Raw genomic sequence first — 26676 nt, 5'->3', positions numbered from 1 at the left:
GCTTTACTGACTTGGTTACTGAATGGTGGGAGATGTTTGTTAAATAAATACACAGGTGAATACCTGGATTGTGTGTGTGTGTGTAAAGGCATTTTCTACTAAAATGAGTGTGAGTGACTAAAACAGTATTGGCGATTTTTCTTGGACAACACTAGTGATCTGAGAGCTGAGAGTTTAATACTTTGACCATTGCCAGTACAGTAAGTGCTCCTCTTCTCACCAGCCTGAAATGGTACAGCTTTAAACCTCAGTACACACAGAGCCTCGATCAATGCAGAGCCCACCCACGAGCTGCAAGTTTACAGCCCTGGCGTTTATCAGCACCTCCCTCCCCTCCCCTCCCCGGGTTCCTGCACCGGGAGATTCCAGTCACCCGAACTCGATACTTTGAACTTCTGTAAAGTGACTGGGGGAGGGGACCGGACCGTATACAGTAATCTGCGGCTCAAAGGTTCTGGTGATTGATTTATATCTTTTATCAGTTATATTATAAAATGCATTCCCAATAGGCCGCAGCTCCTAGCACCCATTTTAAAGATTTAACACCCCCCCCCAAAAAAAGAACGAATCAGTCACAGTAAGTGCAATTTACAGCAAAGTGAAATTCTGTACAGTTGAAAAATGTTTGGTCTTTATACAGATAAACGCAGAATGTGATACACATCCAGTCACAGCCACTTTACAAAATAAAGTCCCAAATGGTCCCAACCTTCCCACTATCCTCACCTCTCTTCCTCCTTGGAATGTGCTGTGTAAATTCTGGGGGGGTGGGAGACATCATTATCTAAACATACAGGTGAGTCGTTTGTGTTTTAGCTCCTGGGAGTTGGCTGGGACACTGAAATAGTATCAAAATTGTACGTAATAAATCCGGGAAAAGAGATTTCAATGCATTAATGAAAAAACATTTTTTTGCTAGTTTTTAAACTTTTTTTTTTGAATCGACTTCAATGTACGAACACTATTATCACAAGTCATTCTATTAAATTACATTCAACAAAACTGCTTTGGGGAGACTTGGTTTAAGTGTTTAAACATTTCTCAGCACACTGTCCAGGGTCTCGATGCTGCTTGTGGTGACTGTCACTGCACAGGCTGACCCTCTCGGCTCACCACCTTCTCAGAGTCCAGGGTTGTGATGCGGCACTGTTGCGGGTGTCACATGGTTCCGTTCTCTGCCCGGGCTTTCTGTACGACGGTGTGAGGGGTGCTGAGGGAAGGGGCCAGGGTACAGAGGAAGCCCGCCAATAATGTGAGTCCAAGTCCACCCCAGGCACAGAACATGGACCAACCGTAGCCATGGCTAATGTCCTCGGGCAGCCCGTACATGTGCCGCGGGAACCGGGAAAGTTCAAAATTAATCCCGGCCACACAGGTGCAGAGGGAGATAATGCAACAGGTTCCTGGTGGGGAGAGAGAGCAGAGAATCGGTCTTTCACATCCACATACCACCATCCCAAACACAAGCTTCCCAAAATGAGCTTCCAACCACATATCCACTCCCTCACCTATACTGCCTATTTCCACCTCTGTAACATCAGTGTACAGATATCTCCCTGAGGGAGAGGGACTGAGACACACCAGTCAGTATACAGATATCTCCCTGAGGGAGAGGGACTGAGACACACCAGTGTAGAGATATCTCTCTGAGGGAGAGGGACTGAGAGACACCAGTCAGTGTACAGATAGATATCTCTCTGAGGGAGAGGGACTGAGAGACACCAGTCAGTGTACAGATATCTCTCTGAGGGAGAGGGACTGAGAGACACCAGTCAGTGTACAGATATCTCCCTGAGGGAGAGGGACTGAGAGACACCAGTCAGTGTACAGATATCTCCCTGAGGGAGAGGGACTGAGAGACACCAGTGTACAGATATCTCCCTGAGGGAGAGGGACTGAGACACACCAGTCAGTGTACAGATATCTCCCTGAGGGAGAGGGACTGAGACACACCAGTGTACAGATATCTCCCTGAGGGAGAGGGACACCAGTCAGTGTACAGATATCTCCCTGAGGGAGAGGGACTGAGACACACCAGTCAGTGTACAGATATCTCCCTGAGGGAGAGGGACTGAGAGACAGCAGTCAGTGTACAGATATCTCCCTGAGGGAGAGGGACTGAGAGACACCAGTCAGTGTACAGATAGCTCCCTGAGGGAGAGGGACTGAGACACACCAGTCAGTGTACAGATATCTCCCTGAGGGAGAGGGACTGAGACACTTCATAGCGAGGGGATTTGAATACAGGGGCAGGGAGGTGTTGCTACAGTTGTACAGGGCCTTGGTGAGGCCACACCTGGAGTATTGTGTACAGTTTTGGTCTCCTAACTTGAGGAAGGACATTTTGCTATTGAGGGAGTGCAGCGAAGGTTCACCAGACTGATTCCCGGGATGGCGGGACTGACCTATCAAGAAAGATTGGATCAACTGGGCTTGTATTCACTGGAGTTCAGAAGAATGAGAGGGGACCTCATAGAAACATTTAAAATTCTGACGGGTTTAGACAGGTTAGATGCAGAAAGAATGTTCCCAATGTTGGGGAAGTCCAGAACCAGGGGTCACAGTCTGAGGATAAGGGGTAAGCCATTTAGGACCGAGATGAGGAGAAACTTCTTCACCCAGAGAGTGGTGAACCTGTGGAATTCTCTACCACAGAAAGTAGTTGAGGCCAATTCACTAAATATATTTAAAAGGGAGTTAGATGAAGTCCTTACTACTCGGGGGATCAAGGGTTATGGCGAGAAAGCAGGAAGGGGGTACTGAAGTTTCATGTTCAGCCATGAACTCATTGAATGGCGGTGCAGGCTAGAAGGGCTGAATGGCCTGCTCCTGCACCTATTTTCTATGTTTCTATGTTTCTACACCAGTCAGTGTACAGATATCTCCCTGAGGGAGAGGGACAGAGAGTCACCAGTCAGTGTACAGATATCTCCGAGGGAGAGGGACTGAGACACACCAGTCAGTGTACAGATATCTCCCTGAGGGAGAGGGACTGAGACACACCAGTCAGTGTACAGATATCTCCCTGAGGGAGAGGGACTGAGACACACCAGTCAGTGTACAGATATCTCCCTGAGGGAGAGGGACTGAGACACACCAGTCAGTGTACAGATATCTCCCTGAGGGAGAGGGACTGAGACACACCAGTCAGTGTACAGATATCTCCCTGAGGGAGAGGGACTGAGACACACCAGTGTACAGATATCTCCCTGAGGGAGAGGGACTGAGACACACCAGTCAGTGTACAGATATCTCCCTGAGGGAGAGGGACTGAGACACACCAGTGTAGAGATATCTCTCTGAGGGAGAGGGACTGAGACACACCAGTGTACAGATATCTCCCTGAGGGAGAGGGACTGAGAGACACCAGTGTAGAGATATCTCCCTGAGGGAGAGGGACTGAGAGACACCAGTCAGTGTACAGATATCTCCCTGAGGGAGAGGGACTGAGACACACCAGTCAGTGTACAGATATCTCCGAGGGAGAGGGACTGAGAGTCACCAGTCAGTGTACAGATATCTCCCTGAGGGAGAGGGACTGAGAGTCACCAGTCAGTGTACAGATATCTCCCTGAGGGAGAGGGACTGAGAGTCACCAGTCAGTGTACAGATATCTCCGAGGGAGAGGGACTGAGAGTCACCAGTCAATGTACAGATATCTCCCTGAGGAAGAGGGACTGAGACACACCAGTCAGTGTACAGATATCTCCCTGAGGGAGAGGGACTGAGACACACCAGTCAGTGTACAGATATCTCCGAGGGAGAGGGACAGAGAGTCACCAGTCAGTGTACAGATATCTCCCTGAGGGAGAGGGATTAAGAGTCACCAGTCAGTGTACAGATATCTCCCTGATTGAGAGGGACTGAGAGTCACCACTCGGTGTACAGATATCTCCCTTAAGTTGGACGAAGCAATGAGTACCACTTAGGCAATGATCCGGTCTCGCTGTTTAGAGACAGAGGTCACTGAATGTGCCGTATAGAGTAAGACTCTGTCTTCACTGTCCCACCTAACACTCCCAGAGCAGGTACAAAATTAGTTAGATTAAGACTAAATCTACCTTTTCACAGTCCCATCAAACACTCCCAGGACAATCTCTCACCTCCCATGAGGAAGAGCAGGCCAGCGACATACTGCATCAGATCGTGGTCCTTGCAGCACCCCAGCATCCCGATGATCCAGCCGAAGAGGATGATGGACACGGCCATTCCGATAAATCCTGCCGTCATCCGGCGCAGATCTGGGAACAGGAGTCAAAAAGGGACAGGTCTAACGTAGCATGACCCAAATGAGTGCAACACAGCAACAGCATTGACTCAGAGTTAGATACAGACTAAAGTTCCCTCTACACTGTCCCATCAAACACTCCCGGGGCAGGTACAGCACGTGATAGATACAGAGTAAAGCTCCCTCTACACTGTCCCATCAAACACTCCCGGGGCAGGTACAGCACAGGGTTAGATACAGAGTAAAGCTCCCTCTACACTGTCCCATCAAACAGTCCCAGGCCAGGTACAGCACGGGTTAGATACAGAGTACAGCTCCCTCTACACTGTCCCATCACACACTCCCAGGGCAGGTACAGCACGGGGTTAGATACAGAGTAAAGTTCCCTCTACACTATCTCATCAAACACTCCCAGGGCAGGTACAGGGGGTTAGATACAGAGTAAAGCTCCCTCTACACTATCTCATTAAACACTCCCAGGGCAGGTACAGGGGGTTAGATACAGAGTAAAGCTCCCTCTACACTGTCCCATCAAACACTCCCAGGGCAGGTACAGGGGGTTAGATACAGAGTAAAGCTCCCTCTACACTGTCCGATCAAACTCTCCCAGGGCAGGTACAGGGGGTTAGATACAGAGTAAAGCTCCCTCTACACTGTCCCATCAAACACTCCCAGGGCAGGTACAGCACGGGTTAGATACAGAGTAAAGCTCCCCCACCGTGTTACTCCGAGCTCAGTCCCTATTGCAGTATAATGATCCGATGCACAGTATCAGGTACTCTGTTTTACTCAGTTTCAGTCCCTGTTACTCTATTACTCCGAGGCTCGGTCCCTGGCCCTCTTTCCCCAGTACTTACGTAATGCGTGCCACTCATCCTGCCGGATGGTCATGGTTAAATTGACGGGAAGATTCTGTGGGACTGTTGACGAGGAGTAGTGATACTTCACAGGAATACAGCGCTGTACGACCCCTGCGACACAAGCAAACTACTTCAGATCCAGGGTTAGGCAACAGTCATTGCAGTTAACAGAACCCACCTCTCCTCTCCTCAGGACATTGACTCTTGCTGCCCATGTGAGGACATTAAACAATTCCACAACCAGATACCCCACTCCCAGCACATCATCATCCCAGTAAACAATCCCAAAGGTATATACTCCCACTGCTGACAAGGGATAACACACCATTCTGATGTGGTGTAGTGACGGGATAATTAAAATTTTTATTTGTGTGACTCGGAGGGGAACGTGGAGGTGATGGTGTCCCCATGTGCCTGCTGCCCTTGTCCTTCTAGGTGGTAGAGGTCGCAGGTTTGGGAGGTACTGCTGAAGAAGCCTTGGCGAGTTGCTGCAGTGCATCTTGTAGATGGTACACACTGCAGCCACGGTGCGCCGGTGGTGGAGGTAGTGAGTGTTGAAGGTGGTGGATAGGGGGCCAATCAAGCGGCTGTTTTGTCCTGGATGATGTTGAGCTTCTCGAGTGTTGTTGGTGCTGCACCATCCAGGCAAGTGGAGAGTATTCCATCGCACTCCTGACTTGTGCCTTGTAGATGGTGGAAAGGCTTTGAGGAGTCAGGAGGTGAGACACTCGCTCCAGAATACCCAGCTTCTGACCTGCTCTTGTAGCCACAGTATTTATGTGGCTGGTCCAATTAAGTTTCTGGTCAATGGTGACCCCCAGGATGTTGATGATGGGGGATTCGGCGATGGTAATGCCGTTGAATATCAAGGGACGGTGGTTAGACTCTCGCTTGTTGGAGATGGTCATAGCCTGGCACTTGTGTGGTGCGAATGTTACTTGCCACTTATCAGCCCAAGCCTGAATGTTGTCCAGGTCTTGCTGCATGTGGGCATGAACTGCTTCATTATCTGTGGAGTTGCGAATGGAACTGAACACACTGCAGTCATCAGCGAACATCCTCACTTCTGACCTTATGATGGAGGAAAGGTCATTGATGAAGCAGCTGAAGATGGTTGGGCCTAGGACACTGCCCTGAGGAACTCCTGCAGCGATGTCCTGGGGCTGTGATGATTGATCTCCAACCACCACAACCATCCTCCTTTGTGCTCGGTATGACTCCAGCCAGTGGAGAGTTTGCCCCCTGATTCTCATTGACTTCACTTTTACTAGGGCTCCTTGATGCCACACTCGGTCAAATGCTGCCTTGATGTCAAGGGCAGTCACTCTCACCTCACACCTCTGGAATTCAGCTCTTTTGTCCATGTTTGGACCAAGGCTGTAATGAGGTCTGGAGCCGAGTGGCCCTGGCGGAACCCAAACTGAGCATCGGTGAGCATGTTATTGGTCTGTGCCACTGTTGACGACATCTTCCATCACTTTGCTGATGATTGAGAGTAGACTGATGGGGGGGGGTAATTGGCCAGATTGGATTTGTCCTTTTTGTGGACAGTGCCTACCTGGGCAATTGTCTACATTGTTCGATGTGGAGTGAATTGAAATAGCTGAAGACTGTGATGATAAACCCCCTGGACCTCTTGGCTTGCATCCTAGGGTCTTAAGAGAAGTAGCGGCAGGGATAGTGGATGCATTGGTTGCAATTTACCAAAATTCCATGGATTCTGGGGAGATCCCAGCAGATTGGAAAACTGCAAATGTAACGCCCCTATTTAAAAAAGGAGGCAGACAAAAAGCAGGAAACTATAGATCAGTTAGCCTAACATCTGTGGTTGGGAAAATGTTGGAGTCCATTATTAAAGAAGCAGTAGCAGGACATTTGGAAAAACAAAATTCGGTCAGGCAGTCAGCGTGGTTTTATGAAGGGAAATCATGTTTGACAAATTTGCTGGAGTTCTTTGAGGATGTAACAAACAAGGTGGATAAAGGGGAACCAGTGGGTGTGGTGTATTTGGACTTCCAGAAGGCATTTAACAAGGTGCCACATAAAAGGTTACTGTACAAGATAAAAGTTCATGGGATTGGGGGTAATATATGAACATGGATAGAGGATTGGCTAACTATTGGAGAACATAGAGTCGGGATAAATGGTTTATTATCTGGTTAGCAACCAGTAACTAGTGGGGTGCCGCAGGGATCAGTGCTGGGACCCCAACTATTTACAATCTATATTAACGACTTGGAAGAAGGGACCGATGGTAACGTAGCCAAGTTTGCTGACAATACAAAGATGGGAGGAAAAGCAATGTGTGAGGAGGACACAAAAAAACTGCAAAAGGACATAGACAGGCTCAGTGAGTGGGCAAAAATTTGGCAGATGGAGTATAATGTGGGAAAGTGTGAGGTCATGCACTTTGGCAGAAAAAAATCAAAGAGCAAGTTATTATTTAAATGGAGAAAGATTGCAAAGTGCTGCAGTACAGCGGGACCTGGGGGTACTTGTGCATGAAACACAAAAGGTTAGTATGCAGGTACAGCAAGTGATCAGGAAGGCCAATGGAATCTTGGCCTTTATTGCAAAAGGGATGGGGTATAAAAACAGGGAAGTCCTGTTACAGTTATACAGGGTATTGGTGAGGCCGCACCTGGAATACTGCGTGCAGTTTTGGTTTCCATATTTACGAAAGGATATACTTGCTTTGGAGGCAGTTCAGAGAAGGTTCACTAGGTTGATTCTGGGAATGAGGGGGTTGACTTGTGAGGAAAGGTTGAGTAGGTTGGGCCTCTACTCATTGGAATTCAGAAGAATGAGAGGTGATCTTATCAAAACGTATAAGATTATGAGGGGCTTGACAAGGTGGATGCAGAAAAGATGTTTCCCACTGATGGAGGAGACTAGAACTAGAGGGCATGATCTTAGAATGAGGGGACATCCATTTAAAACAGAGATGAGGAGAAATTTCTTCTCTCTGAGGGCTGTAAATCTGTGAAATTCACTGCCTCAGAGAGCTGTGGAAGCTGGGACAATGAATAAATTTAAGGCAAAAATAGACAGTTTCTTAAGCGATAAGGGGTTATGGGGAGCGAGCAGGAAAGTGGAGCTGAGTCCATGATCAGATCAGCCATGATCGTATTGAATGGCAGAGCAGGCTCGAGGGGCCGTACGGCCTACTCCTGCTCCTATGTCTTATGTAAGACTGGCTTCTGTGATTGTGGGCACCTCAGGAGGAGACCGATATGGATCATCCACTCAGCATGAGGATATTCATGGAGTCTCCTCCTCCAGCTAGTTGTTTAATAGTCCACCATTCATGACAGGATGTGGCAGGACTGCAGAGCTTTGATCTGATCCGATCCGTTGATTGTGGGATCGCTTAGCTCCGTCTATAAGCATGCTGCTTCAGCTGTTTAGCATGTATGTAGTCCTGTGTTGCAGCTTCCCCAGGTTGGCACCTCATTTTTAGGTATACCTGGTGCTGCTCCTGGCATGCTCTTCTACACTCCTCATTGAACCAGGGTTGGTCCCCTGGTCTGATGGTAATGGTAGAGTGGGATATGTTGGGCCATGAGGTTACAGATTGTGTTGGAGTATAATTCTGCTGCTGATGACCCACAGCGCCTCATGGATGCCCAGTTTTGAGCTGTTAGATCTGTTCTGAATCTATCCCATTTAGCGCGGTGGTAGTGCCACACAACACGATGGAGGGTGTCCTCAGTGTGAAGACAGGACTTTGTCTCCACAATGACTGTGCGGTGGTCACTGCTACCAATGCTGTCATGGACAGATGCATCTGCGACAGGTCGATTGGTGAGGACGAGGTCAAGTAGGTTTTTCCCTCAGGTTGGTTCTCTCACCACCTGCTGCAGGCCCAGTCTGGCAGCTATGTCCTTCAGGACTCGGCCAGCTCGGTCAGTAGTGGTGCTACCGAGCCACTCCTGGTGATGGACATTGAAGTCCCCCACCCAGAGTACATTCTGTGCCCTTGCTACCCTCAGTGCTTCTCCCAAGTGGTGCTCAACATGGAGGAGGACTGATTCATCAGCTGAGGGAAGGCACTAAGTGGGAATCAGCACAAGCTTTCTTTGCCCATGCTCAATCTGAAGCCATGAGATTTCATGGGATCCGGCGTCAATGTTGAGGAATCCCAGAGCCACTCTCTCCCAACAGTATACCACTGTGCTGCCACCTCTGGTGGGTCTATCCTGCCGGTGGGACAGAACATAGCCAGGGATGGTGATGGAGAAGTCTGGGACATTGGCTGAAAGGTATGATTCAGTGACTATGACTATGTCAGGCTGTTGCTTGACTAGTCTGTAGGACTGCTCTCCCAATTTTGGCACAAGTCCCCAGATGTTAGTGAGGAGGACTTGGCAGGGTCGACTGGCTGGGTGTGCCTTTGTCGTGTCTGAAGCTGGTGCCGAGGTCGATGCCGGGTGGTCCATCCGGTTTTATTATTGTTTTTTTTATAACGGAGTGTCTCGCTGGGCCATTTCACAGGGCAGTTAATGGTCAACCACATTGCTGTGGGTCAGGAGTCACATATAGGCCCAGACTGGGTAAGGGCGACAGATTTCCTTCCCTGAAGGACATTCATGAACCAGATGGGTTTTCTTCGTCACCATACTAGCTTTTTAAAGAAAATTCCAGATTTATTTAATTAACTGAAGTTAAATTGCCCAATTGCTGTTGTGGGATTTAAACTCACATCTCCGGATCATTAGATCAGGCCTCGGGATTACTGGTCGGGTAACATAACCACGATGCTGCCATTCCCGAGATGTCCCATTCTAGCCCTTGCTTCAGTACGAGCATCTGTGCTTTCCTCAGCCTCTGTGTCCCCAATCTGTCGTCCTTCCCGTGACCCCCTGCGGTTGTGCCTGACTCTGTGTCTCGACCTGCCATCGTGTGTGTCTCTGCCCATCTGTGTGGCCATCTGGCGCTCTACCTCACTCAGGCTCCAACACACCGAGTGTGGCCAAGTGTGCGGATTGAGCCTCCGCAACGACAGCAGCAGTCACACTGCGATCACAGCACCTTCTGCATGCTGGTGTCACATCCTTCTGTCACATACATCCAATCAAAATACACACACCTTTAACTGGCTCATCGTACACACGCACAGAAAGTCAGCAAACACAGTTGGTGATTCATACTGACTGGACGAGCATTGCCATCCAAAACACATCCCGTGCTGCACATCTTAGAAACATAATTTGCTCGCTGATCACTATTTATCTAATCAACTGGTTCTGCCCCTCCCCTTCTGTGTCATGAAGTTGAGAGTGATGAGAACTGGATGGTTCCATTACATGCGTTCAGTATTCCCAGGTTACAGCACGGGGTTAGATACAGAGTAAAGCTCCCTCTACACTGTCCCATCAAACACTCCCAGGGCAGGTACAGCACGGGTTAGATACAGAGTAAAGCTCCCTCTACACTGTCCCATCAAACACTCCCAGGGCAGGTACAGCACGGGTTAGATACAGAGTAAATCTCCCTCTACACTGTCCCATCAAACACTCCCAGGGCAGGTACAGCACGGGTTAGATACAGAGTAAAGCTCCCTCTACACTGTCCCATCAAACACTCCCAGGGCAGGTACAGCACGGGTTAGATACAGAGTAAAGCTCCCTCTACACTGTCCCTTCAAACACTCCCAGGGCAGGTACAGCACGGGTGAGATCATCATAGGCAGTCCCTCGGAATCGAGGAAGACTTGCTTCCACTCCCAAAGCGAGTTCTCTGGTGGCTGAACACGAGAGCCACAGACCCTGTTACAGGTGGGACAGACATTCGTCGAGGGAAGGGGGGGGGGGGGGGGGGTGGGGCTGGTTTGCCGTGCGCTCCTTCCACTGTCTGCGCCTGACCTCTTCACGCTCACACCGATGAGACTCGAAGAACTCAACACCCTCTTGAATGGATTTTCTCCACCTCGGGCGGTCTTCGGCCAGGGTCTCCCAAGTGTCAGTGGTGATGTCGCACTTTACCAGGGAGGCTTTGAGGGTGTCCTTATAACGTTTCCGCTGTCCTCCTTTGGCTCATTTACCATGAAGGAGCTCCGCATAAAGCATTTGCTTAGGGAGTCTCGTATCTGGCATGCATACTATGTGGCCTGCCCAGTGAAGCTGATCGAGTGTGGTCAGTGCTTCAATACTGGGGATGTTAGCCTGGTCGAGGACGCTGATGTTGGTGATCCGCAGGATCTTGCGGAGACATTGTTGGTGATATATCTCTAGCAACTTGAGGTGCCTTCTATATATCGTCCATGCCTCAGATCCATACAGGAGGGTGGGTATTACTACAGCCCTGTAGACCATGAGCTTGGTGGTAGATTTGAGGGCCAGGTCTTCAAACACTCTTTTCCGCAGGCGGCCGAAGGCTGCACTGGCGCACTGGAGGCGATGCTGAATCTCCACATCAATGTCTGCCTTTGTTGATAAGAGGCTCCCGAGATATGGGAAATGGTCCACGTTGTCCAGGGCCACACCGTGAATCTTGATGACTGGGGGGCAGTGCTGTGAGGTGGGGACAGGCTGGTGGAGGACCTTTGTCTTATGGATGTTAAGTGTAAGGCCCATGCTTTCATATGCCTCAGTGAATACATTGACTATATCCTGGAGTTCAGCCTCAGAATGTGCACAGACGCAGGCATCGTCCGCATACTGCAGCTCAACGACAGGTTGGGGTGATCTTGGACCTGGTCTGGAGGCGGTGTAGATTAAACAGCTTCCCACTGGTTCTGTAGTTTAGTTCCACTGCAGCGGGGAGCTTGTTGACTGTGAGGTGGAGCATGGCAGTGAGAAAGATTGAGAAGAGGGTTGGAGTGATGATGCAGCCCTGTTTAACCCCTGTCCGGACGTGGATTGGGTCTGTAATGGATCCGTTGGTAAGGATCACGGCCTGCATGTCGTCATGGAGCAGGCAAAGGATGTCGACAAACTTTTGGGGGCATCCGAAACGGAGGAGGACACTCGATAGACCCTCGCGGTTGACAGTGTCAAAGGCCTTTGTAAGATCGAAGAAGGCCATGTATAAGGCCTGGTGCTGTTCCCTGCATTTTTCCTGCAGCTGTCGCGCTGCAAAGATCATGTCCGTTGTGCCCCGTAGGGGACGAAATCCACATTGTGACTCTGGTAGGAGCTCCTCGGCCACAGGGAGAAGACGGTTGAGGAGAACTCTAGCCACAACTTTCCCAGTGGCTGATAGCAGGGAGATTCCTCTGTAGTTGCCGCAGTCGGACTTGTCCCCTTTTTAAAAAATGGTCACAATCACTGCATCTCTGAGATCTCCCGGCTTGCTCTCCTCCCTCCAGATGAGAGAGATGAGGTCATGTATCCGCGCCAACAGCGCCTCTCCGCCATACTTTAGCGCCTCAGCAGGGATTCCATCCGCACCTGTAGCCTTGTTATTCTTGAGCTGTTTTATGACTTTGCCTACCTCGTGCAGCGTTGGAGTTTCACTGAGGTGGTGGCGGGTCGTGTGCTGCGGGATGGAGTCGAGAAAACTCGAGTCAAAGGCAGAGTCTCGATTGAGGAGATCTTCAAACTGCTCCTTCCATCGGGCCCCGACAGCCTCGGTGTCCTTGATGAGTGTTTCCCCGTTCTTGGCCAGGAGTGGGGTGGGGTCTTGGGAGTTTGGACCGTAGGTGGCCTTGACTGCAGTGAAGAATCTTCGCATATCGTGGCTGTCGGCCAGTTGTTGTGTCTCCTGTGCTTTCTCCATCCACCACCTGTTCTTTAGGTCCCGGGTTTTTTGTTGGTCCTGAGCCTTGAGCCGTCCTGTAATGTTGTTTTGCGGCTCCAGAGTTGGATTGCTGCTCGAGACTCAGAAATGCTTTGCGCTTGCGATCTATTAGTTCTTCGATCTCCTGATCATTTTCATCAAACCAGTCCTGGTGTTTTCTGGTTGAGTGACCAAGTGTCTCTTCACAGGCACTGGTTATAGAGGCCTGGAGGGCAGACCAAGAGCTGTGGGCATTCAGCATCTCGGGGTCATCAAGGCACGCCAGATTAGCTGTGAGGCGCTGGCTGTATAGAGCTCTCTTAGATCGGTCTCTAAGTGCCCCGACATTAACTTTTTTGCGCGGAGCTGCTCCTGCTGTCCCCTCTGCTTTGGGGCAATGTTAATGTTGATGATGGATCAGATTAGGCGATGGTCCGTCCAGCAGTCGTCAGCTCCTGTCATGGCGCGGGTGATGCGCACATCCTTGCGATCCCTGGCTCGCAGATGCCAGTGTTTGGAGCGAGGATGTTGCCACGATGCCTTGTATTTGTCCCTCTGGCGGAACAGGGTGTTGGTGATGAAGAATTCATGTTCTACACATTTTGTCAGGAGTAGGGTACCGCTGGAGTTGGCTTTCCCTCCCTCTCTGCCAATCACGCCTCCCCAGAGGGCTGTGTCTTTGCCGACCCTGGCACTAAAGTCACCCAGGAGGATCAATTTGTCGCCCATGGGACGTGGGCCAGGGATGTCTCGAGGTTGGAATAAAAACCCTCTTTGGCCTCATCCGTTGTATCGAGTGTCGGGGCGTACGCACTGATGACTGTGGCGCATTGGTTCCGGGATAGAGTAATACGAAGAATCACGAGGCATTTGTTAACCCCACAGGGGGGAGTCTTTGAGGCGGTCGACCAGCTCATTTTTGACGGCAAAGCCGACTCCATGAAGGCGGCGTTCTGCCTCTGGTTTCCCTTTCCAGAAAGGGTGTAACCTCCACCATGTTCCTTCAACTGGCCTTCCCCTGCCCACCGGGTCTCGCTTAGGGCGGCGACGTCAATGTCGAGTTCCTGGGCAACTATGGCGGTGCAGCGTTCCAGGGTGTTGCTGTTGGAATTGTCCATGAGGGTCCTGACGTTCCAGGTCCCAAACTTCATACTGACGGAGTGGAAGATGCCTGTGCGTGTGTTCTTTTAACGTGGGCGCTGCACACCGGCAACCACACGGGCTTAGCTGAACAAGGTCTTGGTCCAGTGACAAGGGGGTCCAAGACAACGGGAGACCTGGCGCAGCTCGATAAGCCTAATTGCCTACGGCAAGCTCGGCGCCGCGTAGCGCCATTGATGGTCAATGGCCCGAGGCTTGGTTGGGGGGGGCAGGCATTAGGAAGGTCACTTCCAAAGTTATTTTAAGAATTAAAAGTTGATAAACATTCCCAATTTATTTTAAAAGTTTCTAGAGTTGTTAAAAAGTCCAAGATGTAGATCAATAATAGGTTCTAAAAGTATTTCGATTAAAAGTCTAAAATGTAGAACATAAGAACATAAGAATTAGGAACAGGAGTAGGCCATCTAGCCCCTCGAGCCTGCTCCGCCATTCAACAAGACCATGGCTGATCTGGCCGTGGACTCAGCTCCACTTACCCGCCCGCTCCCCATAACCCTTAATTCCCTTATTGCTTAAAAATCTATCTATCTTTGACTTGAAAACATTCAATGAGCTAGCCTCAACTGCTTCCTTGGGAAGAGAATTCCACAGATTCACAACCCTCTGGGAGAAGAAATTCTTTCTCAACTCGGTTTTAAATTGGCTCCTCCGTATTTTGAGGCTGTGCCCCCTAGTTCTAGTCTCCCTTACCAGTGGAAACAACCTCTCTGCCTCTATCTTGTCAATCCCTTTCATGATTTTAAATGTTTCTATAAGATCACCCCTCATCCTTCTGATGTGGAGTCCCTTCGGCCCGGGACACAAGCGGACGGCATGGGGTCCCTTCGACAACTGCAAGGGACTCCGGGGATGTCAAACCGGCCGAAGGAACTCCGGGCTGGCGCTTAACCGACCGAAGGGACCGTGGTGGCAGCGTTCAACCCAACGTCTTAAACTCTGAACCAACTTTTCATTAATTAATAATTCCCCCAGCGGGACAACATACAGCAAGCCCCGAGCAGCCCAGCAGGATAATAAATGGGTTAGATAGAGAGTGAAGCTCCCTCTACACTGTCCCATCAAACACTCCCTGGGCAGGTACAGCACGGTATAGATAGTAAATATCCCTCTATGCTATCCCATCAAACACTCCCAGGGCACATACAGCATGGGTCAGATACAGAGTAAAGCTCCCTCTACACTGTCCCATCAAAACACTCCCAGGGCACATACAGCACAGGGTGAGATACAGAGTAAAGCTCCCTCTAGCAGGGGGATGGGAACCAATGCAGGGAGACAGAGGGAAACAAAAAGGAGGCAAAAGCAAAAGACAGAAAGGAGATGAGGAAAAGTGGAGGGCAGAGAAACCCAAGGCAAAGAACAAAAAGGGCCACTGTACAGCAAAATTCTAAAAGGACAAAGGTGTTAAAAAAACAAGCCTGAAGGCTTTGTGTCTTAATGCAAGGAGTATCCGCAATAAGGTGGATGAATTAACTGTGCAAATAGATGTTAACAAATATGATGTGATTGGGATTACGGAGACGTGGCTCCAGGATGATCAGGGCTGGGAACTCAACATCCAGGGGCATTCAACATTCAGGAAAGATAGAATAAAAGGAAAAGGAGGTGGAGTAGCATTGCTGGTTAAGGAGCAAATTAAGGCAATAGTTCGGAAGGACATTAGCTTGGATGATGTGGAATCTATATGGGTAGAGCTGCAGAATACCAAAGGGCAAAAAACGTTAGTGGAAGTTGTGTACAGACCTCCAAACAGTAGTAGTGATGTTGGGGAGGGCATCAAACATGAAATTAGGGGTGCGTGCAATAAAGGTGCAGCAGTTATACTGGGTGACTTTAATATGCACATAGATTGGGTTAATCAAACTGGAAGCAATACAGTGGAGGAGGATTTCCTGGAGTGCATAAGGGATGGTTTTTTAGACCAATATGTCGAGGAACCAACTAGGGGGAGGCCATCTTAGACTGGGTGTTGTGTAATGAGAGAGGATTAATTAGCAATCTCGTTGTGCGAGGCCCCTTGGGGGAAGAGTGACCATAATATGGTGGAATTCTGCATTAGGATGGAGAATGAAACAGTTAATTCAGAGACCATGGTCCAGAACTTAAAGAAGGGTAACTTTGAAGGTATGAGGCGTGAATTGGCTAGGATAGATTGGCGAATGATACTGAAGGGGTTGACTGTGGGTGGGCAATGGCAGACATTTAGAGACCGCATGGATGAACTACAACAATTGTACATTCCTGTCTGGCGTAAAAATAAAAAAGGGAAGGTGGCTCAACCGTGGCTATCAAGGTAAATCAGGGATAGCATTAAAGCCAAGGAAGTGGCATACAAATTGGCCAGAAATAGCAGCGAACCCGGGGACTGGGAGGAATTTAGAACTCAGCAGAGGAGGACAAAGGGTTTGATTAGGGCAGGGAAAATGGAGTACGAGAAGCAGCTTGCAGGGAACATTAAGACGGATTGCAAAAGTTTCTATAGATATGTAAAGAGAAAAAGGTTAGTAAAGACAAACGTAGGTCCCCTGCAGTCAGAATCAGGGGAAGTCATAACGGGGAACAAAGAAATGGCGGACCAATTGAACAAGTACTTTGGTTCGGTATTCACTGAGGAGGACACAAACAACCTTCCGGATATAAAAGGGGTCGGAGGGTCTAGTAAGGAGAAGGAAATCCTTATTAGTCGGGAAATTGTGTTGGGGAAATTGATGGGATTGAAGGCCGATAAATCCCCAGGGCCTGATGGACTGCATCCCAGAGTACTTAAGGAGGTGGCCTTGGAAATAGTGGATGCATTGACAGTCATTTTCCAACATTCCATTGACTCTGGATCAGTTCCTATGGAGTGGAGGGTAGCCAATGTAACCCCACTTTTTAAAAAAGGAGGGAGAGAGAAAACAGGGAATTATAGACCGGTCAGCCTGACATCAGTAGTGGGTAAAACGATGGAATCAATTATTAAGGATGTCATAGCAGTGCATTTGGAAAGAGGTGATATGATAGGTCCAAGTCAGCATGGATTTGTGAAAGGGAAATCATGCTTGACAAATCTTCTGGAATTTTTTGAGGATGTTTCCAGTAGAGTGGACAAGGGAGAACCAGTTGATGTGGTATATTTGGACTTTCAGAAGGCTTTCGACAAGGTCCCACACAAGAGATTAATGTGCAAAGTTAAAGCACATGGGATTGGGGGTAGTGTGCTGACATGGATTGAGAACTGGTTGTCAGACAGGAAGCAAAGAGTAGGAGTAAATGGGGACTTTTCAGAATGGCAGGCAGTGACTAGTCGGGTACCGCAAGATTCTGTGCTGGGGCCCCAGCTGTTTACATTGTACATTAATGATTTAGACGAGGGGATTAAATGTAGTATCTCCAAATTTGCGGATGACACTAAGTTGGGTGGCAGTGTGAGCTGCGAGGAGGATGCTATTAGGCTGCAGAGTGACTTGGATAGGTTAGGTGAGTGGGCAAAATGCATGGCAGATGAAGTATAATGTGGATAAATGTGAGGTTATCCACTTTGGTGGTAAAAACAGAGAGACAGACTATTATCTGAATGGTGACAGATTAGGAAAAGGGGAGGTGCAACGAGACCTGGGTGTCATGGTACATCAGTCATTGAAGGTTGGCATGCAGGTACAGCAGGCGGTTAAGAAAGCAAATGGCATGTTGGCCTTCATAGCGAGGGGATTTGAGTACAGGGGCAGGGAGGTGTTGCTGCAGTTGTACAGGACCTTGGTGAGGCCACACCTGGAGTATTGTGTACAGTTTTGGTCTCCTAACCTGAGGAAGGACATTCTTGCTATTGAGGGAGTGCAGTGAAGGTTCACCAGACTGATTCCCGGGATGGCGGGACTGACCTATCAAGAAAGACTGGATCAACTGGGCTTGTATTCACTGGAGTTCAGAAGAATGAGAGGGGACCTCATAGAAACGTTTAAAATTCTGACGGGGTTAGACAGGTTAGATGCAGGAAGAATGTTCCCAATGTTGGGGAAGTCCAGAACCAGGGGACACAGTCTAAGGATAAGGGGAAAGCCATTTAGGACCGAGATGAGGAGGAATTTCTTCACCCAGAGAGTGGTGAACCTGTGGAATTCTCTACCACAGAAAGTTGTTGAGGCCAATTCACTAAATATATTCAAAAAGGAATTAGATGAAGTCCTTACTACTAGGGGAATCAAGGGGTATGGTGAGAAAGCAGGAATGGGGTACTGAAGTTGCATGTTCAGCCATGAACTCATTGAATGGCGGTGCAGGCTAGAAGGGCCGAATGGCCTACTCCTGCACCTTGTTTCTATGTACACTTTCCCATCAAAAACTCCCAGGGCAGGTACAGTACGGTATAGATACAGAGTATAGCTCCCTCTACACTTTCGCATCATAGAAACATAGAAACATAGAAAATAGGTGCAGGAGCAGGCCATTCAGCCCTTCTAGCCTGCACCGCCATTCAATGAGTTCATGGCTGAACATGAAACTTCAGTACCCCCTTCCTGCTTTCTCGCCATAACCCTTGATCCCCCGAGTAGTAAGGACTTCATCTAACTCCCTTTTGAATATATTTAGTGAATTGGCCTCAACTACTTTCTGTGGTAGAGAATTCCACAGGTTCACCACTCTCTGGGTGAAGAAGTTTCTCCTCATCTCGGTCCTAAATGGCTTACCCCTTATCCTCAGACTGTGACCCCTGGTTCTGGACTTCCCCAACATTGGGAACATTCTTTCTGCATCTAACCTGTCTAAACCCGTCAGAATTTTAAACGTTTCTATGAGGTCCCCTCTCATTCTTCTGAACTCCAGTGAATACAAGCCCAATTGATCCAATCTTTCTTGATAGGTCAGTCCCGCCATCCCGGGAATCAGTCTGGTGAACCTTCGCTGCACTCCCTCAATAGCAAGAATGTCCTTCCTCAAGTTAGGAGACCAAAACTGTACACAATACTCCAGGTGTGGCCTCACCAAGGCCCTGTACAACTGTAGCAACACCTCCCTGCCCCTGTATTCAAATCCCCTCGCTATGAAGGCCAACATGCCATTTGCTTTCTTAACCGCCTGCTGTACCTGCATGCCAACCTTCAATGACTGATGTACCATGACACCCAGGTCTCGTTGCACCTTCCCTTTTCCTAATCTGTCACCATTCAGATAATAGTCTGTCTCTCTGTTTTTACCACCAAAGTGGATAACCTCACATTTATCCACATTATACTTCATCTGCCATGCATTTGCCCACTCACCTAACCTATCCAAGTCACTCTGCAGCCTAATAGCATCCTCCTCGCAGCTCACACTGCCACCCAACTTAGTATCATCCGCAAATTTGGAGATACTGCATTTAATCCCCTCGTCTAAATCATTAATGTACAATGTTAACAGCTGGGGCCCCAGCACAGAACCTTGCGGCACTCCACTAGTCACTGCCTGCCATTCTGAAAAGTACCCGTTTACTCCTACTCTTTGCTTCCTGTCTGACAACCAGTTCTCAATCCACGTCAGCACACTACCCCCAATCCCATGTGCTTTAACTTTGCACATTAATCTCTTGTGTGGGACCTTGTCGAAAGCCTTCTGAAAGTCCAAATATACCACATCAACTGGTTCTCCTTTGTCCACTTTACTGGAAACATCCTCAAAAAATTCCAGAAGATTTGTCAAGCATGATTTCCCTTTCACAAATCCATGCTGACTTGGACCTATCATGTCACCATTTTCCAGATGCACTGCTATGACATCCTTAATAATTGATTCCATCATTTTACCCACTACTGAGGTCAGGCTGACCGGTCTATAATTCCCTGTTTTCTCTCTCCCTCCTTTTTTAAAAAGTGGGGTTACATTGGCTACCCTCCACTCCATAGGAACTGATCCAGAGTCAATGGAATGTTGGAAAATGACTGTCAATGCATCCGCTATTTCCAAGGCCACCTCCTTAAGTACTCTAGGATGCAGGCCATCAGGCCCTGGGGATTTATCTGCCTTCAATCCCATCAATTTCCCCAACACAATTTCCCGACTAATAAAGATTTCCCTCAGTTCCTCTTCCTTACTAGACCCTCTGACCCCTTTTATATCCGGAAGGTTGTTTGTATCCTCCTTAGTGAATACCGAACCAAAGTACTTGTTCAATTGATCCGCCATTTCTTTGTTCCCCGTTATGACTTCCCCTGATTCTGACTGCAGGGGACCTATGTTTGTCTTCACCAACCTTTTTCTCTTTACATACCTATAGAAACTTTTGCAATCCGCCTTAATGTTCCCTGCAAGCTTCTTCTCGTACTCCATTTTCCCTGTCCTAATCAAACCCTTTGTCCTCCTCTGCTGAGTTCTAAATTTCTCCCAGTCCCCAGGTTCGCTGCTATTTCTGGCCAATTTGTATGCCACTTCCTTGGCTTTAATACTATCCCTGATTTCCCTAGATAGCCACGGTTGAGCCACCTTCCCCTTTTTATTTTTACGCCAGACAGGAATGTACAATTGTTGTACTTCATCCATGCGGTCTCTAAATGTCTGCCATTGCCCATCCACAGTCAACCCCCTAAGTATCATTCGCCAATCTATCCTAGCCAATTCTCGCCTCATACCTTCAAAGTTACCCTTCTTTAAGTTCTGGACCATGGTCTCTGAATTTACTGTTTCATTCTCCATCCTAATGCAGAATTCCACCATATTATGGTCACTCTTCCCCAAGGGGCCTCGCACAATGAGATTGCTAATTAATCCTCTCTCATTACACAACACCCAGTCTAAGATGGCCTCCCCCCTAGTTGGTTCCTCAACATATTGGTCTAGAAAACCATCCCTTATGCACTCCAGGAAATCCTCCTCCACCGTATTGCTTCCAGTTTGGCTAGCCCAATCTATGTGCATATTAAAGTCACCCATTATAACTGCTACACCTTTATTGCATGCACCCCTAATTTCCTGTTTGATGCCCTCCCCAACATCCCTATTACTGTTTGGAGGTCTGTACACAACTCCTACTAACGTTTTTTGCCCTTTGGTGTTCTGCAGCTCTACCCATATAGATTCCACATCATCCAAGCTAATGTCTTTCCTAACTATTGCATTAATCTCCTCTTTAACCAGCAATGCTACCCCACCTCCTTTTCCTTTTATTCTATCCTTCCTGAATGTTGAATACCCCTGAATGTTGAGTTCCCAGCCCTGATCATCCTGGAGCCACGTCTCCGTAATCCCAATCACATCATATTTGTTAACATCTATTTGCACAATTAATTCATCCACCTTATTGCGGATACTCCTTGCATTAAGACACAAAGCCTTCAGGCTTGTTTTATTAACACCCTTTGTCCTTTTAGAATTTTGCTGTACAGTGGCCCTTTTTGTTCTTTGCCTTGGGTTTCTCTGCCCTACACTTTTCCTCATCTCCTTTCTGTCTTTTGCTTTTGGCTCCTTTTTGTTTCCCTCTGTCTCCCTGCATTGGTTCCCATCCCCCTGCCATATTAGTTTAAATCCTCCCCAACAGCACTAGCAAACACTCCCCCGAGGACATTGGTTCCAGTCCTGCCCAGGTGCAGACCGTCCGGTTTGTACTGGTCCCACCTCCCCCAGAACCGGTCCCAATGCCCCAGGAATTTGAATCCCTCCCTGCTGCACCACTGCTCAAGCCACGTATTCATCTGCGCTATCCTGCGATTCCTACTCTGACTATCACGTGGCACTGGTAGCAATCCCGAGATTACTACTTTTGAGGTCCTACTTTTTAATTTAGCTCCTAGCTCCTTAAATTCGTTTCGTAGGACCTCATCCCTTTTTTTGCCTATGTCGTTGGTACCAATGTGCACCACGACAACTGGCTGTTCTCCCTCCCATTTCAGAATGTCCTGCACCCGCTCCGAGACATCCTTGACCCTTGCACCAGGGAGGCAACATACCATCCTGGAGTCTCGGTTGCGGCCGCAGAAACGCCTATCTATTCCCCTCACAATTGAATCCCCTATCACTATCGCTCTCCCACTCTTTTTCTTGCCCTCCTGTGCAGCAGAGCCAGCCACGGTGCCATGAACTTGGCTGCTGCTGCCCTCCCCTGATGAGTCATTCCCCTCAACAGTACCCAAAGCGGTGTATCTGTTTTGCAGGGGGATGACCGCAGGGGACCCCTGCACTACCTTCCTTGCTCTACTCTTCCTGCTGGTCTTCCATTCCCTATCTGGCTGTGGACCCTTTCCCTGCGGTAAGACCAACTCACTACACGTGATACTCACGTCATTCTCAGCATCGTGGATGCTCCAGAGTGAATCCACCCTCAGCTCCAATTCCGTAACGCGGACCGTCAGGAGCTGGAGGCGGATACACTTCCCGCACACATAGTCGTCAGGGACACCGGAAGCGTCCCTGAGTTCCCACATGGTACAGGAGGAGCATAACACCCGACCGAGCTCTCCTGCCATGACTTAACCCTTAGATACACTTAAACTGGTAATAACAATGTTAAAAGTTACTGACCAATATAAGAAGAAAAAGAAAAACTACTCACCAATCACCAGCCAATCACTTACCCCCTAGGCTGTGACGTCACCTTTGTTTTTTTTGCCTTCTCCCTGTAGCTGCACCGGTACGCCTCTCGCCGACCCCGGACTCGCGCTGCTCCGAGCTCCCGCCTCCTCGACTGACTGCTCGAACTGCCCGACTCCCGCTGGCCTTTATAGGCCTCTCGCCGACCCCGGACTCGCACTGCTCCGAGCTCCCGCCTCCTCGACTGACTGCTCCGAGCTCCCGCTGGCCTTTATAGGCCTCTCGCCGACCCCGGACTCGCGCTGCTCCGAGCTCCCGCCTCCTCGACTGACTGCTCCGAGCTCCCGCTGGCCTTTATAGGCCTCTCGCCGACCCCGGACTCGCGCTGCTCCGAGCTCCCGCCTCCTCGACTGACTGCTCCGAGCTCCCGCTGGCCTTTATAGGCCTCTCGCCGACCCCGGACTCGCGCTGCTCCGAGCTCCCGCCTCCTCGACTGACTGCTCCGAGCTCCCGCTGGCCTTTATAGGCCTCTCGCCGACCCCGGACTCGCGCTGCTCCGAGCTCCCGCCTCCTCGACTGACTGCTCCGAGCTCCCGCTGGCCTTTATAGGCCTCTCGCCGACCCCGGACTCGCGCTGCTCCGAGCTCCCGCCTCCTCGACTGACTGCTCCGAGCTCCCGCTGGCCTTTATAGGCCTCTCGCCGACCCCGGACTCGCGCTGCTCCGAGCTCCCGCCTCCTCGACTGACTGCTCCGAGCTCCCGCTGGCCTTTATAGGGCAGGTACAGCACATAGAAACATAGAAAATAGGTGCAGGAGTAGGCCATTTGGCCCTTCGAGCCTGCACCACCATTCAATAAGATCATGGCTGATCATTCACCTCAGTACCCGTTTCCGGCTTTCTCCCCAGATCCTTTGATCCCTTTAGCCATATATACCTCCCTCTTGAATATATCTAACGAACTGGCATCAACAACTCTCTGCGGTAGGGAATTCCACAGGTTAACAACTCTCTGAGTGAAGAAGATTCTCCCCATCTCAGTCCTAAATGGCTCATCCCTTATCCTTCGACTACGTCCCCTGGTTGTGGACTTCCCCAACATTGGGAACATTCTTCCCGCGTCTAACCAGTCCAGTCCTGTCCCGTCCTGTCAGAATTTTATACGTTTCTATGAGATTCCCCCTCATCCTTCTAAACTCCAGTGATTACAGGCCCAGTTGATCCAGTCTCTCCTCATATGTCAGTCAGGCATCCCTGGAATCAGTCTGGTGAACCTTCGCTGCACTCCCTCAATAGCAAGAATGGCCTTCCTCCGATTAGGAGACCAAAACTGAACACAATATTCCAGGTGAGGCCTCACCAAGGCCCTGTACAATTGCAGTAAGACCTCCCTGCTCCTATACTCAAATCCCCTAGCTATGAAGACCAACATACTATTTGCCTTCTTCACCGCCTGCTGTACCTGCATGCTCACTTTCAATGACTGACGTACCATGACACCCAGGTCTCGTTGCACCTCCCCTTTTCCTAATCTGTCACCATTCAGATAATATTCTGCCTTCCTGTTTTTGCCACCAAAGTGGATAACCTCACATTTATCCACATTATACTGCATCTGCCACGCGTTTGCCCACTCACCTAACCTGTCCAAGTCACCCTGCAGCCTTTTGGCCTCCTCCTCACAGCTCATACCGCCACCCAGTTTAGTGTCATTTGCAAACTTGGAGATATTACACTCAATTCCCTCATCCAAATCATTAATGTATATTGTAAATAGTGGAGGTCCCAGCACTGAGTCCTGCGACACTCTACTAGTCACTGCCTGCCATTCTGAAAAGGACCCGTTTATCCCGACTCTCTGCTTCCTGTCTGCCAACAAGTTCTCTATCCACATCAGTACATTACCCCCAATACCAAGCGATTTGATTTTGCACACCAATCTCTTGTGTGGGACCTTGTCAACAGCCTTTTGAAAGTCCAAATACTCCACATCCACTGGTTCTCCCTTGTCCACTCTACCAGTTAGATCCTTAAAAAATTCTAGATTTTCAAGCAGGATTTCCCTTTCATTAATCCACGCTGACTTGGACCGATCCCATCACTGCTTTCCAAATGTGCTGCTATTTCATCTTTAATAATTGATTCCAACATTTTCTCCACTACCGATGTCAGGCTAACTGGTCTATAATTATCCGTTTTCTCTCTCCCTCCTTTCTTAAAAAGTGGTGTTACATTAGCTACCCTCCAGTCCATAGGAACTGATCCAGAGTCGATAGACTGTTGGACAATGATCACCAATGCATCCACTATTTCTAGGGCGACTTCCTTAAGTACTCTGGGATGCAGACTATCAGGCCCCAGGGATTTATCGGCCTTCAATCCCATCAATTTCCCTAACACCATTCCCCGCCTAATAAGGATTGCCTTCAGTTCCTCCTTCTCACTAGACCATCGGTCCCCTACTATTTCCAGGTGGTTATTTGTGTCTTCCTTCGTGAAGACAGAACCAAAGTATTTGTTTAACTGGTCCGCCATTTCTTTGTTCCCCATTATAAATTCACCTGAATCTGACTGCAAGGGACCTACATTTGTTTTCACTAATCTTTTTCTCTTCCCATATCTCTAGAAGGTTTTGCAGTCAGTTTTTATGTTCCCAGCAATCTTCCTCTCATACTCTATTTTCCCCCTCCTAATTAAACCCTTTGTCCTCCTCTGCTGTATTACAAAATTATCCCAGTCCTCAGGTTTGCTGCTTTTTCTGGCCAATTTATATGCCTCTTCCTTGGATTTAACACTATCCTTAATTTCCCTTGTTAGCTACAGTTGATCTACCTTCCCAGTTTTATTTTTACTCCAGACAGGAATGTACAATTTTTGAAGTTCATCCATGTGATCTTTAAACGTTTGCCATTGCCTATCCACCGTCAATCCTTTAAGTTTCATTCTAGCCAATTCACGTCTCATACCATCGAAGTTACCTTTCCTTAAGTTCAGGACCCTAGTTTCTGAATTAACTGTGTTACTCTCCATCTTAAATAATTCTACCATATTATGGTCACTTTTCCCCAGGGGCCTCGCACAACAAGATTGCTAATTAGTCCTTTCTCATTACACATCACCCAGTCTACGATGGCCAGCCTCTAGTTGGTTCCTCGACATATTGGTCTAGAAAACCATCCCTAATACACTCCAGGAAATCCTCCTCCACCGCATTGCTACCAGTTAGGTTAGCCCAGTCTATATGGAGATTAAGGTGACCCATGATAACTGCTGTACCTTTATTACACACATCCCTAATTTCTTATTTGATGCTGTCCCCAACCTCACTACTACGGTTTGGTGGTCTGTACACAACTCCCACTAGCGTTTTCTGCCCTTTGGTATTCTGCAGCTCCATCCATACAGATTCCACATCCTCGAACCTAATGTCCTTCCTTACTATTGCGTTAATTTCCTCTTAAACCAGTAACGCTACCCCACCTCCTTTTCCTTTCTGTCTATCCTTCCTCAATGTTGAATACCCCTAGATGTTGAGTTTCCAGCCTTGGTCACCCTGGAGCCATGTCTCCATGATGCCAATTATATTAAATTCATTAATTGCTGCCTGTGCAGCTAATTCGTCCACCTTATTACGAATATTCCTTGCATTGAGGGACAGAGCCGTCAGGCTTGTCTTTCGAATTTTGCTGTAATGTGGCCCTTTTTGCCTTGGGTTTCTCTGCCCTCCACTTTTACTTTCCTTCTTTCTATCTTTTGCTTCTGCCCCCATTCTACATCCCTCTGTCTCCCTGCATAGGTTCCCATCCCCCTGCCATATTAGTTTAACTCCTCCCCAACAGCACTAGCAAACACTACCCCCTCGGACATTGGTTCCGGTCCTGCCCAGGTGCAGAAGGTCCGGTTTGTACTGGTTCCAATGTCCCAGGAATTTGAATCCCTCCCTTCTGCACCACACCTCAAGCCACGTATTCATCTGAGCTATCCTGCGATTCCTAGCTCGTGGCACTGGTACTACCTTTGAGGTCCTACTTTTTAATTTAACTCCTAGCTCCCTAAATTCAGATTGAGGACCTCATCCCATTTTTTACCTACATCGTTGGTACCTATATGCACCACGGCATCTGGCTGTTCATCCTCCCCCTACAAAATGTCCTGCAGCCGCTCCGAGACATCCTTGACCCTTCAATTAATCATCACAGGCTAAAGTAAATAAAGTAAATGAGTTGACGGC

At 48.7% G+C, this 26676-nt stretch overlaps 1 protein-coding gene across 1 annotated transcript in view; it reads right to left on the bottom strand.

Moving 5' to 3' along the window:
* Window positions 1-1158: 1158 nt before the first annotated feature.
* Window positions 1159-26676, bottom strand: part of LOC139279414 (transmembrane protein 178B-like) — a 38320-nt gene continuing 12802 nt past the window's right edge. Inside the window, exons 2-4 of the mRNA XM_070898526.1 lie at window positions 5086-5199; window positions 4104-4241; window positions 1159-1403 (exon numbers count right to left, since the gene is read on the bottom strand). Coding sequence (XP_070754627.1) covers window positions 1159-1403; window positions 4104-4241; window positions 5086-5199 — 497 coding nt within the window. The remainder of the gene's footprint in view (window positions 1404-4103; window positions 4242-5085; window positions 5200-26676) is intronic.

Source organism: Pristiophorus japonicus, chromosome 14 (genome assembly GCF_044704955.1).
Source record: "Pristiophorus japonicus isolate sPriJap1 chromosome 14, sPriJap1.hap1, whole genome shotgun sequence".
Lineage (NCBI taxonomy): Eukaryota > Metazoa > Chordata > Chondrichthyes > Pristiophoridae > Pristiophorus > Pristiophorus japonicus.
This window is presented reverse-complemented; position numbering and strand designations above follow the sequence as displayed.